We start from the raw sequence: 22,076 nt of genomic DNA, 5'->3' as shown, positions 1-22,076 counted from the left end.
AGGGTGCATGGAAATTGGTCTTGGTCGCCTGTAAGGGACGCCACTGATTGCGAACTGCAGTAATCTGTGTTAGTTTAAATGCATCATCAAGTTTGCAAATGCTTCTCGAGGTACTTACCTGAAAATGCACAAGTTTTTTTCTGAGCATGGTACAATACATTAATGATTCCTTTCGGCGATCATTCTTTAGCGGATTCACAGAAACACCTCGCATATTATTTTCTCTTGATTCTTCTAAAAATATGCTTATTAAGAAGAAACAATTAAAGTATAAAACTGGTTAAGGAACGTCTATTCACGTATCATATTCCCCTGATAGAAATTCATGGGTCTCATAGAAAAGCACACATCTCCCCTTAATGCTGATTTTGACTTTAACAACGTAAGTACATTGGCAAATTTATTAGAAAAAACCTTGTGATGTTCTGATACATTTTTTAAAATTATACATCAGGATCACATAAACCCAAAATGCGCGGGTCTTATATTCTCCTTAAAGATTGTTGTGTCCGAAATACAAATGCACAATTTACGCACAACACATTACGTATCCCCCAAATTGAAAAATTAATGAACTTAGCAGGATTACAAACGCAAGGCTCACGTATCTATTATGCTCTCCTAATACAAATTTCTCTTTAGAAATGATGATAATTTTTACGTTTTGATACAAACTTTTATAGAACACAAGTCTAGTATTAATTAGCCTGTTCTGCTAACATAACGTCCTCTTTCTATAATTTTAGATCAGTATTTCATAAACATCAGATTTGTTCATTCATAGGTATTATGGTCTCCTAATAAAACTTTCTCTTTGGAAAGTAACGGGATCGCAGAAATTCAAGAACAAGTATTTGTTTACAGAAACCTTCTCTCATATTATCATTTAAAACTCATCAGGATCACATAAACCCAAAATGCGTGGGTATTATGTTCACCTTAAAGATTGTTGCGCCCGAAATACAAATGCACAATTTACGCACACCTTACGTATCTCCCAATTTTAAAAATTAATGTAGCAGGATTACAAACGTAAGGATAATAACATAACTATTATGTTATCCTAATACAAATTTCTCTTTAGAAATGTTAGAATTGCACAAATAAAAAAGTTTTCTGCTGCATCATCGTCAACGAAATGCAGACACGTTCTCCTTATATAAATAGGGTATTCAGGTATCAGCGTCACAGAAACGTAATTTTTACGTTATGATACAAACTTTTATGGAACACAATTGTAGTATTAATTAGCCTGTTCTCCTAACAAAACGACCTCTTTCTATAGTTTTAGATCAGTATTTCATAAACATAAAGAGGTGAGATTTGTTCATTCATAGGTATCATGGTCTCGTGATAAAATTTTCTCTTTGGAAAGTATCGGAACCGCAGAAATTCAAGATAGTATTTGTTTATAGAAACCTTCTCTCACATTATGTTTTCCTGGGTGTAGTATTAATCAGCCTGTTCTCTTAATAAAACGTCCTCTTTCTATAATGAGACATCGGTATTTCATAAGCATAAAGGGCTCAGATTTGTTCATTCGTAGATATAATGGTCTCCTGATAAAACTTTCTCTTTGGGAAGTATCGGGCCCGCAGAAATTCAAGATCATGAATTTGTTTATAGAAACCTTCTCTCACATTATGTTTTCCTGAGTGTAGTATTAATCAGCCTGTTCTCGTAATAAAACGTCGTCTTTCTATATTGAGAGATTGGTATTTCATAAACATAAAGAGGTCAGATTTGTTCATTCATAGGTATTATGGTCACCTGATAAAACTTTCTCTTTGGAAAGTGTCGGGACCGCAGAAATTCAAGATCAAGTATTTGTTTATAGAAACCTTTCTCTCACATTATGTTTTCCTGAGTGTAGTGTTAGTCAACCTGTTCTCCTAATAAAACGTCCTCTTTCTATATTGAGAGATTGGTATTTCATAAACATAAAGAGGTCAGATTTGTTCATTCATAGGTATTATGGTCACCTGATAAAACTTTCTCTTTGGAAAGTATCGGGACCGCATAAATTCAAGATCAAGTATTTGTGTATAGAAACTTTCTCACAATATTTTCATGAGTGTAGTATTAATCAGCCTGTTCTAATAAAACCTCCATTTTCTATAATGAGAGATTGATATTTCATAATCATAAAGAGGTCAGATTTGTTCATTCATAGGTGTTATGGTCACCTGACAAAACTTTCTCTTTGGAAAGTGTCGGGACCGCAGAAATTCAAGATCAAGTATTTGTTTATAGAAACCTTTCTCTCACATTATGTTTTCCTGAGTGTAGTATTAATCAGTCTGTGCTCCTAGCAAAACGTTCTCTTTCTGTAATAAGAGATTATTTCATAAACATAAAGAGGTCAGATTTGTTCATTCATATGTATTGTGGTCTCCTGATAAACCTTTCTCTTTGGAAAGTATCGGGATCGCAGAAATTCAAGATCAAGTATTTGTTTATAGAAACCTTCTTTCACATTATGTTTTCCTGAGTGTAGTATTAATCAGCCTGTACTCCTAATAAAACGTCCTCTTTCTATAAATGAGAGATCGGTATTCCATAAACATAATGAAGTCAGATTTGTTCATTCGTAGGTATTATGGTCTCCTGATAAAACTTTCTCTTTGGAAAGTATCGGGACCGCAGAAATTCAAGATCACGTATTTGTTTATAGAAACCTTCCCTCACATTACGATTTCCTGAGTGTAGTATTAATCAGCATGTTCTCCTAATAAAACGTCCTCTTCCTATAATGAGAGATTGGTATTTCATAAACATAAAGAGGTCATATTTGTTCATTCGTAGGTATTATGGTCCAAATTCTTCAGATACTTTCAATCATTCGTCTTTTTTAGATTCTACCATTTTTTCAAGATCAAATTCTTTTAGTTCTTCTAGTCATGGAATTTTTTTAATGCTTAAAATTCTTCACGGCCACCCAAGACTTATAATAATTTAGCTATTACTCATTACGATAACTATTCTAATTTTAAGTAACAGGCCAAAGGTAAGGTAATTAAAAAGTTGTTTTTCTTATGCACTCCGCGTTCTTATCTTAATACAATCGGATCTATATAACAGCATTATTCGCAACGAAAGCAGCAGTTTTCATCGAAAAGTCGCAGTCACGGGTGGTTAAATTTACAAATTTGCCGGTATACGAAATGTTACACGTGTACCGCTTCATAAGGAAAGAGAACGGAACTAATACTCGTCCAAAGGAGAAAATCAACTGTCGACTGGAGAAAATGGTAACTCATCGATAAATGTAAGTTATTTTGAATTGTTTGCAATCTGGAACCATAGGAGTCGATTTTTTTTAGAAATTTTGTATAATGGATTGATGTTTAAATTCATTCTAACATTCCTGAAGAGGTCGACTCACGGGAATTGATCTCACGGGCAAATTTGTGCATTATTCATTGCCTGAAATTCGCCTCAATTTTAAAATTTGGCGCTATTTTCAGGTATTATGGTCTCCTGATAAAACTTTCTCTTTGGAAAGTGTCGGGACTGCCCAAATTTAAGATCAAGTATTTGTTTATAGAAACCTTCTCTCACATTATGTTTTCCTGAGTGTAGTATTAATCAGCCTGTTCTCCTAATAAAACGTCCTCTTTCTATAATGAGAGATTGATATTTCATAAACATAAAGAGGTCAGATTTGTTCATTCAGAGGTATTATGATCACCTGATAAAACTTTCTCTTTGGAAAGTGTCGGGCCCGCAGAAATTCAAGATCAAGTATTTGTTTATAGAAACCTTTCTCTCACATTATGTTTTCCTGAGGGTAGTTAGTATTAATCAGCCTGTTCTCTTAATAAAACGTCCTCTTTCTATGAGAGATTGGTATTTCATAAACATAAAGAGATCAGATTTGTTCATTCATATGTATTATGATCTCCTGGTAAAACTTTCTCTTTGGAAAGTATCGGGACCGCAGAAATTCAAGACCAAGTATTTGTTTATAGAAACCTTCTCTCACATTATGTTTTCCTGAGTGTAGTATTAATCAGTCTGTGCTCCTAGCAAAACGTTCTCTTTCTGTAATAAGAGATTGGTATTTCATAAACATAAAGAGGTCAGATTTGTTCATTCATATGTATTATGATCTCCTGGTAAAACTTTCTCTTCGGCAAGTATCGGGACCGCAGAAATTCAAGATCAAGTATTTGCTTATAGAAACCTTCTTTCACATTATGTTTTCCTGAGTGTAGTATTAATTAGCCTGTTCTCCTAATAAAACGTCCACTTTCTATAATGAGAGATTGCTATTTCATAAACATAAAGAGGTTAGATTTGTTCATTCGTAGGTATTATGGTCTCCTGATAAAACTTTCTCTTTGGATAGTATCGGGACCGCAGAAATTCAAGATCAAGTATTTGTGTATAGAAACTTTCTCACAATATTTTCCTGAGTGTAGTATTAATCAGCATGTTCTCCTAATAAAACGTCCTCTTCCTATAATGAGAGATTGGTATTTCATAAACATAAAGAGGTCAGATTTGTTCATTCGTAGGTATTATGGTCCAAATTCTTCAGATACTTTCAATCATTCGTCTTTTTTAGATTCTACCATTTTTTCAAGATCAAATTCTTTTAGTTCTTCTAGTCATGGAATTTTTTTAATGCTTAAAATTCTTCACGGCCACCAAAGACTTATAATAATTTAGCTATTACTCATTACGATAACCATTCTTATTTTAAGTAACAGGTCAAAGGTAAGGTCATTAAAAAGTTCTTTTTCTTATGCACTCCTCGTTCTTATCTTAATACAATCGGATCTATATAAAAGCATTATTCGCAACGAAAGCAGCAGTTTTCATCGAAAAGTCGCAGTCACGGATGGTTAAATTTACAAATTTGCCGGTATACGAAATGTTACACGTGTACCGCTTCATAAGGAAAGAGAACGGGAACTAATACTCGGCCAAAGGAGAAAATCAACGGTCGACTGGAGAAAATGGTAACTCATCGATAAATGTAAGTTATTTTGAATTGTTTGCATTTTGCAACCATAGGAGTCGATTTTTTTTGGAAATTTTGTATAACGGATTGATGTTTAAATTCATTCTAACATTCCTGAAGAGGTCGACTCACGGGAATTAATCTCACGGGCAAATTTGTGCATTATTCATTGCCTGAAATTCGCCTCAATTTTAAAATTTGACGCTATTTTCAATTCTAAATGATTCTGCGACTCGAATCAGTTCAAGAGACCTAGGGAACGTGTGTACGAAGTACAATTTTAATACGAAATGTCGTTTCTTCCCGCGGGCCGCTCCCACTATCAACTGAATTCAGATGGTAAAAGTCCTGATGGTTTATCCCTCGAGTTATGGTCAAAAGGGTAAGATTTTACGTTTGCGCCCTCTTATCTTACATCAATTAAGAATCAGATTGAGTCAGCAGTCGAAAAGGCTGAATCAAAGGAGTACTTTGACAGGGAAGTTGTTCATTTTTAAACCAGTTGCAGTCGAAACCTGTGGATAAACAAAGCTTACATTTGGTATAACTTACTGGTGAGAACAAGTGAACTATTTACTTGTTTCACTGACTCGGAAATGCAATTCAAAGGGTTTCTTCTACACTTGGAGTGTGCAAAGGAATCAGTATATTTATCAAATCTTCATTGTAATCATGTCAAAGCTTTGGTAAAAATGCCTTGTTTTTTAAAAATTATTGTATAAAGATATTTACCACCATTTACCATAAATGGTAAGTATATTTTTTGAAATTATTAACAAAATAGTATTTACTTCGATGACATTGTTCTAGAAGAAAATTACAAACTGGAACGTTATCGAGCCTAATAAAAGGATAGGTACACAGTAACATAAAATTCTATTTTAGTTTAATGATGCCGCGTTGATCTAAAGCAATGAAACTTTGTACTTATTATTTAAATATTTATCATCGATCTATTTTTATTCTTGCTTTATTATAGGTGTATAACACCAACTTTGCGATTGACTGCAAGCAATTCTAACTATTTTTGGATGAGTGGTTGTTCGTCTATTACAACTTTACTTTTTGGCACTAAATCTGTGACGTTTTATGAATCAGCATCAGGTAGGTATGTTTAGATCATTCTAGAAGAGTCGAAGGAGGCCTTCAGACCTATATATAACCACACAGCTGCTGGTGCAGTCAGTATCGCATTTGGGCGCCTAACGAGCACAAGTCAAAACATACCTAGTTGAGAAAGGTCAGTACAGTTTCATATTTAGCATGTACTTGAATGTAAATAAGTGTGGTTTTTAGATGTCTATGGTACCATTACTTTTCCGCGACTGGTGGGATGACATCGAATTGTCCCGTCCGCGCCGTCTCTTGGACCAACACTTTGGAACGGAGTTAAACAGGGACGATCTCCTAAGTTCATTCACAAACGTGCCTCGCTGCTCCCTTCTCAGCAACCGTTACTTCAGACCATGGCGTACAGAAATCGCAAGACAGGATTCGGGCTCGACCATCAACGCTGACAAGGACAAGTTCCAGGTGATCTTGGACGTGCAGCAGTTTTCCCCGAGCGAAATCACCGTAAAAACAAGCAACAACAGCGTGATCGTAGAGGGTAAACACGAGGAGAAGCAAGACGAGCACGGGTACGTTTCGAGACACTTCATTAGGAGGTACGTTCTTCCTCAGGAGCACGAAATCGAATCCGTTGTTTCGAGTCTTTCATCCGATGGAGTTTTGACCATTACTGCTCCACGTAGGGGCACAAAGGAGATCAAGAGTGAACGAATCGTGCCAATTACGCAAACTGGTCCAGCTAAATCTACCGTCATTACCGAAGAGAAGTAAATATTTAAAAGAATTTTTATATATTTTGTAATTACATATTTTTATTCCATGCTTGTTAGCTAATAAACACTTTTTGAATCGTTGCCAGATCTATTTTCATTTTACGTGATTCAATCTCTTTCAATTTCGACACCACAATATTTCACATTCTAGTAAAAAATCAATTTCACTGTATTTTAGATAATTATGATTGACTATACATGCATAATTGGTGTTTTCTTAGATTTTAGAAAGTACTGCATAGTAATAGTTCTCCGATAGGTGCCTCCGCAAGGTCAAACGCCACCCGAGGGCTATTTCAGAATTGTTTGAGGGGTTGGAGGGTACTTTTTCATCTCCTCAATGAACAGTGGAATTGCATTATTCAAGACAAGTGAAACCATTTGTTTGGCAAGTACTAAACAAATTTTTCTAGAGCAGATAAAGGAAAAAGTTTAAGGTTAATCCAGGTATAAGTTCTGCTGAATTGCGAATTGAAGCACTCTGTGCCCAAAACTCATACCTATCTAATATGCCTAACGTATTTTAAGTTACAAAATTAATTGCAATTTCTTATATACTGTTTATTTTTTAATATAATTCATGGACATTATTTCTACATAAATGCTCAACTATTTTTCGATTTATCCAATTTGAAACTCTTCTTCCGAAGAAGATGCTGACGATTCATCCTTCTTCCCCTCTTGTAGCTGTTCCCTAAACTGCTCCAACATAGCATCCCTTAATTTATCGCATATTACTTCACCTAATTCATACTTTTTCGCAATTTCTGGGCACTCCTCTGGACTAGAATTCCCGTTTTCATTTATCGCTTCGTGATTTCCCTATACAGGAATTTTTTAAGTTGACAAAAATGCGCAAGCTATATTTAGGTATATGCATATGCATGTCACTTCAAGTACGAGTGTTTGAAAGTTAGCATTGGAAGGAAGTCGATATTTGTGTTTGTACTTTTGACCCGAATTGGGATATTATTTAACCGTGAAGAAGCTAAAAGGGAATTAGCAATGTAAAGAAGTTATAGCGCAATTTCATTTCACATGTAAATAGAATAAGATCATAAATACTGCATTACATATTTATATTCAGAATGAGGTGATTATAAAATTCCAATGAAATTATCGCAAGGAGAGTTTACGTCTACGTCTATTCAATCCGAAGTCGAATGGACAAGAGCTGGTAAAAGAGGTGCGCAGAACTTATAAACGTTTTGTCGCAGCGGAACTTAATTACAGTAGATACTAAGAGAGGGGATATAAATATAATTGAATTCGGGTGAGAACGTCAAGTGTTTCCCGGGCATGGGACCTATTCATGCTAGTTTGTTTCGTGCAACCAAATCGTGCGTTACCAAGCGAATCGTCTGCACTACGAAAACTAGACAGAGAAACGTGTATCATCTCCATAGAGCATGTGGCAGTGCCCGAACGAGGTTCCCAGCAGCATTTTTAAGACGAGATGCTCGAGAATTTCCACCACAGAAGACAGCACTGATACCGAATTGAAGGGCGGATGAATTGCAACAACTATAATACTATATAACGTAACACTACAGATATGTACAGGGTGGCCAACTAAGAATGCGAGCTACTGTATCTGAGAATCTATCCATCGTAGAGGCTTGCGGTAAACTTTATTACTAAAACGGCGACGAGTAAAACCGGGAAAATATTTTTAGTTTCTGAAATGACCGCTAGGGGGCGTAACTGCAATCTGGAATCTAAACAAGTGATGTTTCTGTGAATTCCACTATATTAACCTAACAAAAAAATGTCCGGTCTTTGAAGTTGACGATAATCTGAACCAATTTTGTTTGACAATTTTTCCTGTATCTCTAAAAATGAAGTGGTAGGGGGTATTCAAAGGTTTCCGTAAAGAACGCCCTGTATCTTCGAAACGGCTGAGTATTCTTCGGTAAAAGGTTGCAGATAAGCCGATGATTATTAACTATACTTTGTATCTAATCTTTTAAACCTCTTGAAACGTAGGTATAAATGCGTATGCAGGCTACCTCATAGACGAGTAGGTACCTATTCTCATCATGTATTTTAAACTTGTATTGGCTTCAGTTGGTCTCTTGTGTGTAGGTGTTGCCTCAGGTATGTAACACGAAGTTTCTAATTTTATGCACGAGCAGTCTATAAATTGAAAGCCTTTATTATTGCTGTCACGAACTTTTAAATGCTAAGTACCTACTTAGCGTCCGCAGGCTACAAAGCAAATTTTAAAATTAACATAGATACGATTGTGCTAACTAGGTACTTTTTTTTTATTGTTAACTCCTATTGTAAGACGACAACTACTGAACTACCCATGAACATCATCAATCATCATCAATCTTTAGTTAAAATTCAGTTGGGACTGTTCAGAACTGTAATCAAAACTGATGACCTTCAGTTTTAGGGTATATTTGATCTTAGTGAGGTAGAATTACATGAAGGCGATCATTACTGTGTTTTTCACATCTTTTTTTCTGTTCATCGTTCTCTTTGTAACGTGATACTGTAGTAGATATTCCGTCCCTTTGGCTTAGGAAAGTTTGAGACTAGGATAGAATACAACAATAAATCACTTGAGATTCGATATGGGCAGATTAATAAATTTCGCAATTAAAAATGTGGATACTTCGCTTTATTTTTGGAGATAAGTTTAACAACGTGTACCTATGCTATTAATCATAATTTATGTAATTTTTTACAGAATGCATCACAGGTTTGACAACATATTGAAATTAATGTTAATTAATATACCTTTCTTGATCTCAAAAATGATAATACCTATATGGTCGATTCCAACACTGGTAAAGGTTTTGTCGGTTCTCTGATAAAATTGTTAAATAAATCTAGACAACATTCCGAGCCTTTCTGAGACTTTCCACCTTCCTCATATGGACGGACGGTGTTAGTACTAGTAGTAGTACGTATTTATTGCTATGGAAATATGTCATTTGACACATGACTAACATCGTCGTATATGTTATTTTAAATTTGATTTTCTTAAATGTATTGAATTGTAGGGGCTGAGCAGGTAACCGATTGATATTCTTGCTATGGGGGTTCCGAGTACTCCCCTCAAGACATGGAGAACTGTCGTCGCTTTATTAACGTTACAAAAGAACACAGTTGCGCACCAACGGGATATTGCACATTTTATATTGGAAGTAAGTAATATGTTATCTCATACACAAATGTCGTCTACCTCCCTTTAGCTTACACAAAAAACAAAAAAACCGAATATCTAGCGATGAGGTATTGTGCTCACTCTTCCTGTTCATCCATAAAGAAACATAGCGAGTATAACATCACACACTGTTGGCAGTGCATACAAGACTATTGCAATACTAACACATATTGAGCAATGAGACCAAGCTTCCATAAGAATTGTGAACATTTTTGTGCAAATAAAATCGCAAATAAATGTATGTTATTGTTCTTTTTTCTATGACATTCTCCTCTAAACTAAACAACAACATGAAATAATTATGTTGTAATACACGTACATACAGTAACGACTATTGGAAGCCATTTTTGGGAGACCTTTATGCCTCAATCATCGCCGGCTCGACTCCTAACTTCTCAAAGACCTATGATACGTGCTTTAGCTGTCTTGAAATATAGAACAGAATTGAAGGTAAAGGGAGTGCTTTTGGAAGCAAGATCTCCAGGCGGGTAGCAGCTGGTTCTCCATTTTCTTCTATTCTGCGCCTCTTGTTTCATCTGATGGTGCAGTGTATAATTTTCCTCTTCCCCTTCACCCATTCACCTTTCCTTTAGTTATCCTTCTCATCAAACAAATATAGGTATAAATGAAAAAATGATGGCGCAATAATGATAAGACAAGAAGGCGTTCATTTGCCTCTTGACTATTTTGAGATGTAGCTATCTAATCTGTTATCCCGTAGGTATGAAAGGGTACGCAGGCTGCCCCCATCGACCAGTACCTACGATCATCATGAATTTTAAACTTGTATTGGCTTCTGCTGCTCTCGTGTGTGTAGGTGTTGCTTCAGGTATGTAACGACACGTTTATATTTATTGCACGAATGGTCTCTAAATTGGAAGCGTTCATTTGCTGCCAGTTTAACACCCACATATAGTACCTACTCTGGAATTTTCATAGATGGCTGTACTGACTACTTTTTAGATAAACTCCTGTTTTAAGTCGGAACCTACTGAAGTAACGGTTAGTTTTAGCAAAGATCATTGTTTTAGGGTATGATGTCTGTAACAGATGAATGAATGAATTACATGAAGTAAAGATGTAGGCTCATCATCACAGCAAACTCTTTTTTTTTTAATTTATACAGGACATGATTTTTGTCCCGAGATGATCACATTCAAAAAGAAGTACAAAAAATTTAGTATAGATTGTGCTCCAACCCAATTACCAACCATAGGTAACCCGATGTTTACTAATTCTGTGGGTTATTAGGTTACAGAAATAATCAATTTGTGTGTCATAGGCGTACAAATGATACCTATACGTACCTACATTAAATTAGACTTTTAGTAAAAAAAAATATATAACAGAGGTCCGAAGGTGGATCCATATGCCACACCGTGGGTGATATTCTGCCGCTCAAAACATCAGTGAACAAAGATTGGTCTTAAAAAACTGATGGTTTAATCGTGTCAAGTTTCGAAAAATGTAGCATCGCCATGATTGTCCCCAGACCCAAATCGGTTGCTCTTCCTTATAATACATGCGTGGTACTTTGCAATTAAGTGGATTTAATCAGTTTTTATCATACTTCTTACACAACAAAGTTATTATGGGATTGTGATACAAAACAACAACACATCACTTCAGACGTGATATGGGCAAATTAATAGATTTTAATTCGCGATTAAAAATGGAGATAGCTTTATTCTTGGAGATAAGAGAGATAGTAGTAAACAAGTTTACAAACCTGTTTATTACCTAATCATAATTTATGTAAACTACCTATTTTTCGGACAACGAAACTCATCTATTTAAAATGAATGGTTATAATAAGCTACAGTGGTATTCATTTAGAAGTAGACATAGGGATTTGTGCATTGTTTTCCCTATGTCTAGTTTTAAAAGGGCGCCTAATTTGATGCAACCAATTAATTAATTGGAATATTACTGCTTTGACTTCCGTATTTTTATTTTCGTTGGTGTGCGATATACTCAACTGAAGAAAATCTTGATATTGTCAATTGGTATAGTGCGGGTAACAGTTCACGGAGAGTAAGAGACTTATTTTCCGTGTTGATTACTTTAAAATTAGTGGCTGTTTAAATGCGATCCACATAAGACACCGTAAACAACCCTACATTTTAACGGTGGATATGAAACTGAATGTTTTAATTTTTGTGGAAATAGGGAAATAGCGACCGAATTTAATATCTTTTCATCATAACCTAAAAGCCTCGCTAAAAGCATACTATTTACTGTGGTTTTTATTAAAATCTAGAATGACAGTGCAAAATGCGTGCGCATGTGTTACTTTGGTAGCATAAAATTAAGCGTCTTTCAGAAGAGTTTTGTCATTTAAAAGTAGACATAGGAAATCCCTATGTCTACTTCTAAATGAATAACACTGTATAGGGATATTCCACCTTGAAATTAATATTAATTATGATACCTTTCATATGTGGTCAATTGTTAAATTAATCTACATTTTGTCAAAATCTGGGCATCTGAGCCATCGATAACTTTCTAAATGTTTCCATTTGTAAATCTCCCTCCTGATATGGACAGAATGTATTAGTACCTAGTGTACTTTTGTTTAATGCTAACCGTGATTACCAATTTGCCAATTTTGTTAGGGAAACGAGAGAACGCGCAGTTGAGAAAAACTTATAACGTTCTGGGATCATCTTTTGGCAATTATTTTGAATGGGTCGCTACACAAAAAAAAAAGTGATTTGTTGACTAACTTTATTTTTTAATTTATTGTGCCTTTATTTTTGAGTGGGCGGGGTTTCAGCCTTAATTCTTTTTTCGCGAAAGTATTTGTTGCTATTGGAAATATAATATCTTAATATACACATTGTATTATACTATGATAATATGTATATCATTTTAAATTTGATTTCCATTTAATTGTAGGCTTTCCCGTAACCGACTGACATCATTGCTATGGTAACTCCAAAGACTCCCCTCAAGCCCTCGAGAACTGTCGTCGCTTTATTAATGATACCAAAGAGCACAATTGTTCATCACAGGGATATTGTACATTTTATATTGCAAGTAAGTAATATTTTATCTAATACCCAAATATCATGTATTTACCTCTTTTTAGCTTATCGGATGAACAATAAGACAGAACAAGAAGCGATGAGGTATTGTGCTCACTCTACTTGTTCGGTCCTAAAGGAATATATCAAAAGAAAAAATATCACACACTGTACGCAATGCATACAAGACTATTGCAATACTAGCACAAATTGATCAATGAGACCAAGCCTCCATAAAGATTGTGAATATTTTTGTGCATACTACTATCACCAAAGACTATGGGGAGGATAGTTATTGTTCCATAATATTTTTGTTCTTTTTTCTTTGCCATTATTCTCTTAATTTTAATATACGCGTATTGTAACGTAAATTTAATTACGTGTTTTATTTAATACAACTAATTATCGTAAATTTATAACAGTCTTAAAATAGATTAATTTATAACAGGAATTATTATTTATTATGTTTTCTCTTCACGATTGTATGACATGTTCCTTAAGATAAGCCAGTTTGTTCCAGTAGCAACTACTCGTCTTTGAAAGGCGAATACTAGACTCTAAAACGACAAGAAAATAGAAATGAAATTCTAGGGAGACCTACCTTGAAATTGTTGGCAGTAAAATTTTGACAAACCCTTGTTTTGTAAAAGACGAAAATAATAAAGAGAAATAATTTAGTAATTCGGGAATAAAATAGAAGTAAATAAATAGACAAGCGAGGTTATGTATATGTCATAATAAACACGGCCGCGTTCATGAATGTCAACAGTGGTAGACATTGGTCAGAGATTTTTGATCACGTTGTATATAAATCTACAATGAGTACACTAGATACTTACAGACTAAGAACGGTAACGTTACAATAGACACATCTACATCTATTCAAATTTTAAATTTTCCAACGGTCTCCGCCATTTTTGTTGTGCTTTATGCTCATAATTAATAATCGTCAAGAAGTCTAAGTACGCCTCCAATCATGCCTCGAAGATATCAACAAATTGATGTTGAAAGTACCTCACACACATCACTATCGGGAAGTGATCTAATGAAAACCTTCAAGGATTTGGGGATCATCACGGGAAACGTTGGAAAACTAACGATAAATGCCTGGTTCGATACCGACTGCGAAGCTACCAAGGAAATGTTCGAGTGGCTGTGTAGTTCTCTGTCCAAGGACAACGTTTTAACCCCAATGGAAATGGATGAGTAAGTATTGTATTTGTGTATATCGCAATAACGTTGATTTAGATATGAGCAGTTGGAGCAAAGTGGAAGAGTAATTTCAGATCGGGAATATGAATGTGAACTTTCTAAACTAACCCAAAAATGTCCGGGTATACTAGAATACGAGGAAAATGCTTTCGAGGTTGACTGCTTGGAGGAAGAGTTAAAATTGCTTACTAACGAACGAGATCACTTGGAACATGTCGTTATTTCACACCGGTAATTTTACTAAGTAGGTGGATTTTGTGCCGTATTTATCTGTATATTTTATTAGGGACATAAAGCATAAGTTGTCAAAGACGTTAAACGTGCTGCAAGAGGAGGAGCTGGTGTACAACCTACAAAAAAATAATGCGGAGAAGGAGTGTGTCGAGTTAAGTCTGTCATTGGATGAAATGCGTGAGAAGGTCCAGCAGCAAATTTCACGTTACTCCGACCACTTAAACAACTTTGATTATGTTAGTAGTCGCTTTGCTTACGTTTCGTGACCATCTCTGCTTCAGGATAATGGAATATTTGTCTCGAATAATTCCAGCTCGAAATCGAAACTTAGTCAAAATTATCAACACATGATGTCTCGTTTAAGTTTATTTCTTAAGCACCGTGATTTACTCCAATATGACGGGATGTGCGAGGGAAGTCTGGACCAGTTGGCCTTATTACGACAGAGGTCAGTTGTTTACAATTAGAGTACGTTTTACAGTGGTGTGTGTAGAATTGCGGGAAGTTATTTAAAGTACGCAATGGCAGAGACCGACAAAGAAAGGCTAGAAGGAGAACTCGAATTTTTACAAAATACGAAGGCCAACCACTTTTCTTCCAATAAAAGTCTCGAGGACAGGTAATACGATTAATGCCTTGAAAAAACTATGAAGATTCTTATAAGCTTTCAGATATGTAATAAATCGGAAATAGTTGCACAAGAGATAATGCTAAATGATCTTTGTTCGAGCATGGAGGGTATTGTACAGAAATTGGCCGATGCAATTGTTGATAAACCTAAAGTTGAGGTCTTGAAACAATCGCTCGAGTTCAAAAGGTAACATCTGAGTATTTTCACGTGCTGGATAAATTACGCTTGTTGTAGAGAGAAACTTAATTTGCTGAAGAAGGTGGATTCCCATACAACCGCAATTCTCGCAAGATATTTGTTACATTATGCAATGATGACCAAAGAGAAAGTCGATATCGAATCGACGGATTCATTTTTTCGTAATGTGCATCAGTATATCATGCGCAATGTGTACAGCTCACAGTTACGCACTGTAAGTAGGTTCGAATGGTCAGTTGTTATTTTACGAATTAGTGCAGGATGCCATGGCAGAAACAATCGCAATGTATCATCTTCACAAAGAACTCCCCTTAGAGAAAAAACTTCCTTTAGTTAACTTTAAAAAACAACTACTTAGTGATGACGGTGAGTCGATTTCAGCTCTACAGGCATTCAAAGAATTTGATAAGGAATATCATCACACAGAGCATCAAGTGTTTGTAAATGATTCTGTACAACATCGCCAATTTACGAAAATATTGTAACGTATTTTGCTGATAATACTTCTTCTAATGTATATTTTTTAGTGAGAAGGAGGTTGATACGTTACGCAGATTTCTTGCTACCGGTCCCACTTCTCAAATTATGGTAATTCCAAATCACCTATGGGATGCTTTTCTTGAAATTGATAAGCTGATCAATCTTCAAAGAGGAGTTGTAAAATCAGCTATACAAGGAGTTAATTCTGCTGCTGTATGTTAAGGTAGCGGCTGTGTAACGTTTGTTGCTCACTGTTTCGTTTCAGAAAATGTTGGATGAAAAGAAATGGTTTAAAATCAGGAGACAATTGTGGATGCGGTTTCTGGTCGAACCTAAAAAAGTTCTTTTGGCAATTAATCAAATTGAAGCATATGTGAATCAAACTCGGAAGTAAAATTTCTGAACTGAAGGAGTTTCTGAATTATATTATTATTAATAGTTTTGTGAAATAATATTTATTTGTTTATTATAATTGTGTGTAATTTGTTTGAATTGAATGTCATAGTATCATTACATGCATCAATGATAGAGGATTTTAATATTCCACCCTTGACAGCGTCACTTAGACAAACCTGCACTGGAAATGCATTTAATACCTGCGAAAGAGGTGGTTCTAATTTTCACCAAGGATGTGCAATTTCATGGTGGATTTGTAGAGCAATTGTACTTCAATGATCCAGTATGTGTGTATGAAATTGGTACATTTGATCTAGCGGCCCAATTTAAAAATAAATTTTTTGTTGTCAATATGAGACTTCGTTTTTTCGAATGAATGAATAGGCAATTGCATTTTCACCGAAAAACGACTACTCCCAAATAGATTGGGAAAAGACTTTCTTATGTGTTGTAACGTAATCCTAATCACCAACACGTTTAAAAGGAACGATGGAACAATACATCAATCGAGTAAATATAATTATTTCTAAATAACAATAAATGCACAAGTCAAAGTGGATTAATTTATAACAGTAAATACAATTTACCACCCATCATCAAGATTTCTGGATATTCGAAAGTTATAGACTAGAAACCAATTTCGTAAGAAATTTCAAAGGGCTGTAACTTTTGATCTAGTAGCCCAATCTTGGAACTGTTTGAAATTATGGATTCTACAGGCCACATTCTATAAGGAAAAATTTTTTTCCGGGCGATCTGAGAATTTTTTTTTCGGGGCAAAAAAAAGGCAGTGTACAAACCTTCCTTTTTTATCAAAAATCGACTACACCAAAATTTCTCGGGAAAACACTTTTTCGTATTAATTTTGGTGCGTAGAATCTAAAACGATTCGTACTTTTTCGATTAGACGTCTCAATCAAAGGTTATAGACTGGAAACCAATTTCGTGTGAATTTCAAAGGGCTGTAACTTTTGATCTAGTAGCCCAATCTTGGAACTGTTTGAAATACATGAAATTGCACATTTTCAACTGCCCTTTTTAAGGAAAATTGAGTCGGACGTGGCCAAAAGTGATTGAATTAAAATTTTCTTGTGAAGGTATTTAGCTATTTACGTACGTGGCGACATCTCATTGGAACTGGGTCAACTATTTCAAGAAAATAATTAGGAAAAGTATAAGGATTACCAAAGAGATGGCGCAAAAGTACCAATTGCATACACAAAAGACAATTCCAGATACTGGATCATTGAAGTACAATTGCTTTACCAATCCTACATAAATTTGCACATTTTCAACTGCCCTTTAAGAAAAATTGAGTCGGACGTGGCCATTAAGTGCTTAAATTAAAATTTTCTTGTGAAGGTATTTACGTATGTGGCGACATCTCATTGGAACTTGTTCAACTATTACTAGAAAATAATTAGGAAAAGTATAGGGATTACCAAAGAGATGGCGCAAATGTATCAATTGCATACACAAAAGACAATTCCAGATACTGGATCATTGAAGTACAATTGCTCTACAAATCCTACACGAAATTGCACATTTTCAACTGCTCGTTAAGGAAAATTGAGTCGGACGTGGCCATTAAGTGCTTAAATTAAAATTTTCTTGTGAAGGTATTTACGTATGTGGCGACATCTCATGGGAGCTTGTTCAACTATTACTAGAAAATAATTAGGAAAAGTATAGGAATTACCAAAGGGATGGCGCAAATGTATCAATTGCATACACAAAAGACAATTCCAGATACTGGATCATTGAAGTACAATTGCTCTACAAATCCTACATGAAATTGCACATTTTCAACTGCCCTTTAAAGAAAATTGAGTCGGACGTGGCCAAATTAAAATGTTCTTGTTAATGTAGTTACGTACGTGGCGACATCTCAATGAAATTTTGGTGCGTAGAATCCAAAACAATTCGTACTTTTTGGATTGGACTCCTCATTCAAAAGTTATAGACTAGAAACCAATTTCGTAAGAAATTTCAAAGGGCTGTAACTTTTGATCTAGTAGCCCAATCTTGGAACTGTTTGAAATTATGGATTCTACAGGCCACATTCTATAAGGAAAAATTTTTTTCCGGGCGATCTGAGAATTTTTTTTTCGGGGCAAAAAAAAGGCAGTGTACAAACCTTCCTTTTTTATCAAAAATCGACTACACCAAAATTTCTCGGGAAAACACTTTTTCGTATTAATTTTGGTGCGTAGAATCCAAAACGATTCGTACTTTTTCGATTAGACGTCTCAATCAAAGGTTATAGACTGGAAACCAATTTCGTAAGAATTTCAAAGGGCTGTAACTTTTGAACTAGTAGCCCAATCTTGGAACTGTTTGAAATACATGAAATTGCACATTTTCAACTGCCCTTTTTAAGGAAAATTGAGTCGGACGTGGCCAAAAGTGATTGAATTAAAATTTTCTTGTGAAGGTATTTAGCTATTTACGTACGTGGCGACATCTCATTGGAACTGGGTCAACTATTTCAAGAAAATAATTAGGAAAAGTATAAGGATTACCAAAGAGATGGCGCAAAAGTACCAATTGCATACACAAAAGACAATTCCAGATACTGGATCATTGAAGTACAATTGCTTTACCAATCCTACATAAATTTGCACATTTTCAACTGCCCTTTAAGAAAAATTGAGTCGGACGTGGCCATTAAGTGCTTAAATTAAAATTTTCTTGTGAAGGTATTTACGTATGTGGCGACATCTCATTGGAACTTGTTCAACTATTACTAGAAAATAATTAGGAAAAGTATAGGGATTACCAAAGAGATGGCGCAAATGTATCAATTGCATACACAAAAGACAATTCCAGATACTGGATCATTGAAGTACAATTGCTCTACAAATCCTACATGAAATTGCACATTTTCAACTGCCCTTTAAGGAAAATTGAGTCGGACGTGGCCAAATTAAAATGTTCTTGTTAATGTAGTTACGTACGTGGCGACATCTCAATGAAATTTTGGTGCGTAGAATCCAAAACAATTCGTACTTTTTGGATTGGACTCCTCATTCAAAAGTTATAGACTAGAAACCAATTTCGTAAGAAATTTCAAAGGGCTGTGACTTTTGATCTAGTAGCCCAATCTTGGAACTGTTTGAAATTATGGATTCTACAGACCACATTCTATAAGGAAATTTTTTTTCCGGCCGATCTGAGACAATTTTTTTTTCGGGGCAAAAAAAAGGCAGTGTACAACCTTCCTTTTTTTATCAAAAATCGACTACACCAAAATTTCTCGGGAAAACACTTTTTCGTATTAATTTTGGTGCGTAGAATCCAAAACGATTCGTACTTTTTCGATTAGACGTCTCAATCAAAGGTTATAGACTGGAAACCAATTTCGTAAGAAGTTTCAAAGGGCTGTAACTTTTGAACTAGTAGCCCAATCTTAGAACTGGTTGAAATACATGAAATTGCACATTTTCAACTGCCCTTTAAGGAAAATTGAGTCGGACGTGGCCATTAAGTGATTAAATTAAAATTTTCTTGGGAAGGTATTTACGTACGTGGCGACATCTCATTGGAACTGAGTCAACTATTACAAGAGAATAATTAGTAAAAGTATAGGGATTACCAAAGAGATGGTGCAAATGTATCAATTGCATACACAAAAGACAATTCCAGATACTGGATCATTGAAGTACAATTGCTCTACACATCCTACATGAAATTGCACATTTTCAACTGCCCTTTGAGGAAAATTGAGTCGGACGTGGCCATTAAGTGCTTAAATTAAGATTTTCTTGTGAAGGTGTTTACGTACGTGGCGACATCTCATTGGAACTAGTTCAACTATTACAAGAAAATAATTAGTAAAAGTATAGGGATTACCAAAGAGATGGCGCAAATGTACCAATTGCATACACAAAAGACAATTCCAGATACTGGATCATTAAAGTACAATTGCTCTACAAATCCTACATGAAATTGCACATTTTCAACTGTCCTTTAAGGAAAATTGAGTCGGACGTGGCCATTAAGTGCATAAATTAAAATGTTCTTGTTAATGTAGTTACGTACGTGGCGACATCTCAAGGGAACTGGTTTAACTATTACACGAAAATAATTAGGAAAAGTATAGGGATTACCAAACAGATGGCGCTAACGTTACAATTGCATACACAAAAGACAATTCCAGATACTGGATCATTGAAATACAATTGCTCTACAAATCCTACATGAAATTGCACATTTTCAACTGCCCTTTAAGGAAAATTGAGTCGGACGTGGCCATTAAATGCATAAATTAAAATGTTCTTGTTAATGTAGTTACGTACGTGGCGACATCTCAATGAAATTTTGGTGCGTAGAATCCAAAACAATTCGTACTTTTTCGATTAGACTTCTCAATCAAAAGTTATAGACTAGAAACCAATTTCGAAAGAAATTTCAAAGGGCTGTAACTTTTGATCTAGTAGCCCAATCTTCGAACTGTTTGATATTATGGATTCTACAATCTACAGGCCACATTCTATAAGGAAACACAAGATAATCTTAGTTGGGAAGATATAAAATCTAAAATAGAGCGTGCTAAAAAAGCATTTGAGCAAATGCTCTATACGGATGCAAAACCTGGACGATTGACAGGGAAGACAAAAGTAGGATAGCATAGAAACATTCGAAATGTGGTGCTATAGAAGGATAATGAGGATTAGCTGGATGGATAGGGCAATGTGGAAAACCGTACAGAGAAGACGTGGTGGAATAATAATAATACTCTTTATTCCGTCCACTTGTTACAGTATGGAATGCGTCTAACATCTAGTATAAAACATACAATACAGAAATTGCTATATAACATTACTTGTACACAGATCACAAACTTATATCACAGAACTGAAATATTCATTGAGGGAGTAATAACATTTGATCAATAATAGTTCTTAAGCACAGTCTTTAAATGTCTAGTAGATGAAGCATTAGTAATATGATAGGGGAGATGATTGTAAATTTTTAAAGGCATTACATAGCAGCTATCGGCTGTGTAAATTAGTCTGTGAGGAGGAATATGAACTTTATGGGCGGCTCTTATTGGATACTCATTCAATTTTCCCCTTTGTTTGATCTTACCGCTTAACACTTTTTTGTGTACAATAGGGCACGTGTTCAGACACGGAGGATTATTACAGCTAGCTATAGAAAGTAACTCACAGAGCAAGAGACGTGTAGGACGACAGAGGCTTAGGGTACATAGCCCAAATAATTAAGGGCAGTTATGTAGAAATGAAAAGATTAGCGCAGGATATTAAAGGGTGAAGGTTTGCGTCACTAGGATAGTGGACTCGGAGAAGGAGGTAACTATTTTTTTTAGATGCCATAAGATGTCGCCACCTGGCACACTTGGTTACACCTCCAGTTTTCCCTTACACCGTTGAGTGAAAAATTAAGGTCTTTATTCAATGCTCAGACACACCTAGAGCTTGCGAGACTTAAATTCACAACTTTCCTTTGCAGTTGGCACCAGAAGTGCCACCTCTGCATTTGCCAGATTTCCTGTACCTACCTAATAACCCATAATTGTGTAGAAATGTACGGCTAGTACATCGTACCAAGGGCATGGACTGCAATCATTGCTAACCCTCAGACGCCCGTCCCGAAGATTTGTACCAGGTCTGTTCTCAGCAGTTCCCGTCTAAAAACCCCCAGAATTTCACAAGGGCTAAAATGAAACGGAATACGATTTTATTCATTAACTTCATGCTAACAATGTTCCAACCTTCAGAAGGGAAAATTGGGGAGCTTTATCGGCTTGGCCAGTGAACTGTAACTAGATAATGTTCAAAGTACAATACATTTATTGAATAAATATGTTACAATGCGGAACATGACAACGCAAAACCAAAAACGTATTTTTAAAAAAACAAATAACTACAATGGTCATAAACAA

The 22,076-nt window shown here is 35.3% G+C and overlaps 2 protein-coding genes and 1 long non-coding RNA gene across 5 annotated transcripts; 2 read left to right on the top strand and 1 right to left on the bottom strand.

Moving 5' to 3' along the window:
* Positions 1-5,961: 5,961 nt before the first annotated feature.
* On the top strand, positions 5,962-6,894 carry LOC116173715 (protein lethal(2)essential for life). Its single transcript, XM_031491376.1, has 2 exons — positions 5,962-6,209; positions 6,266-6,894. Exon 2 carries the CDS (start codon positions 6,266-6,268, stop codon positions 6,809-6,811), a length of 546 nt encoding a protein of 181 aa, XP_031347236.1. The 5' UTR covers positions 5,962-6,209; the 3' UTR covers positions 6,812-6,894.
* Positions 6,895-7,368: 474 nt separating this feature from the next.
* LOC116173743 lies at positions 7,369-7,975 on the bottom strand. Its single transcript, XR_004145980.1, has 3 exons — positions 7,887-7,975; positions 7,568-7,801; positions 7,369-7,512 (listed from the first exon to the last, which is right to left on the bottom strand). It is a non-coding gene; the product is annotated as an uncharacterized LOC116173743 (long non-coding RNA).
* Positions 7,976-8,780: 805 nt separating this feature from the next.
* LOC116173640 (HAUS augmin-like complex subunit 3) lies at positions 8,781-16,300 on the top strand. 3 transcript variants are annotated; one of them, XR_004145970.1, is made up of 14 exons: positions 8,781-8,910; positions 9,828-9,971; positions 10,713-10,820; positions 12,890-13,030; positions 13,083-14,223; positions 14,266-14,460; positions 14,516-14,699; positions 14,745-14,911; positions 14,957-15,082; positions 15,128-15,280; positions 15,329-15,506; positions 15,553-15,658; positions 15,820-15,985; positions 16,038-16,177. XR_004145970.1 is itself a non-coding variant. In XM_031491266.1 (14 exons), the coding sequence occupies exons 5-14, from the start codon at positions 13,994-13,996 to the stop codon at positions 16,164-16,166; spliced, it is 1,749 nt and encodes a 582-aa protein (XP_031347126.1). In that variant the 5' UTR covers positions 8,781-8,910; positions 9,828-9,971; positions 10,713-10,820; positions 12,890-13,030; positions 13,083-13,993; the 3' UTR covers positions 16,167-16,300. The 3 variants fall into 3 exon arrangements, 2 of the variants coding, with proteins under 2 accessions (XP_031347126.1, XP_031347135.1); XM_031491266.1 differs by having other exon boundaries at positions 15,553-15,773; positions 16,038-16,300; XM_031491275.1 differs by lacking the exon at positions 8,781-8,910 and adding an exon at positions 8,938-9,727 and having other exon boundaries at positions 15,553-15,773; positions 16,038-16,300.
* Positions 16,301-22,076: the final 5,776 nt, after the last annotated feature.

This window comes from Photinus pyralis, unplaced genomic scaffold (assembly GCF_008802855.1).
Source record: "Photinus pyralis isolate 1611_PpyrPB1 unplaced genomic scaffold, Ppyr1.3 Ppyr1.4_LG1, whole genome shotgun sequence".
NCBI lineage: Eukaryota > Metazoa > Arthropoda > Insecta > Coleoptera > Lampyridae > Photinus > Photinus pyralis.
The sequence above is the reverse complement of the archived record's forward strand: the minus strand, read 5'-3'. Positions and strand labels throughout refer to the sequence as shown.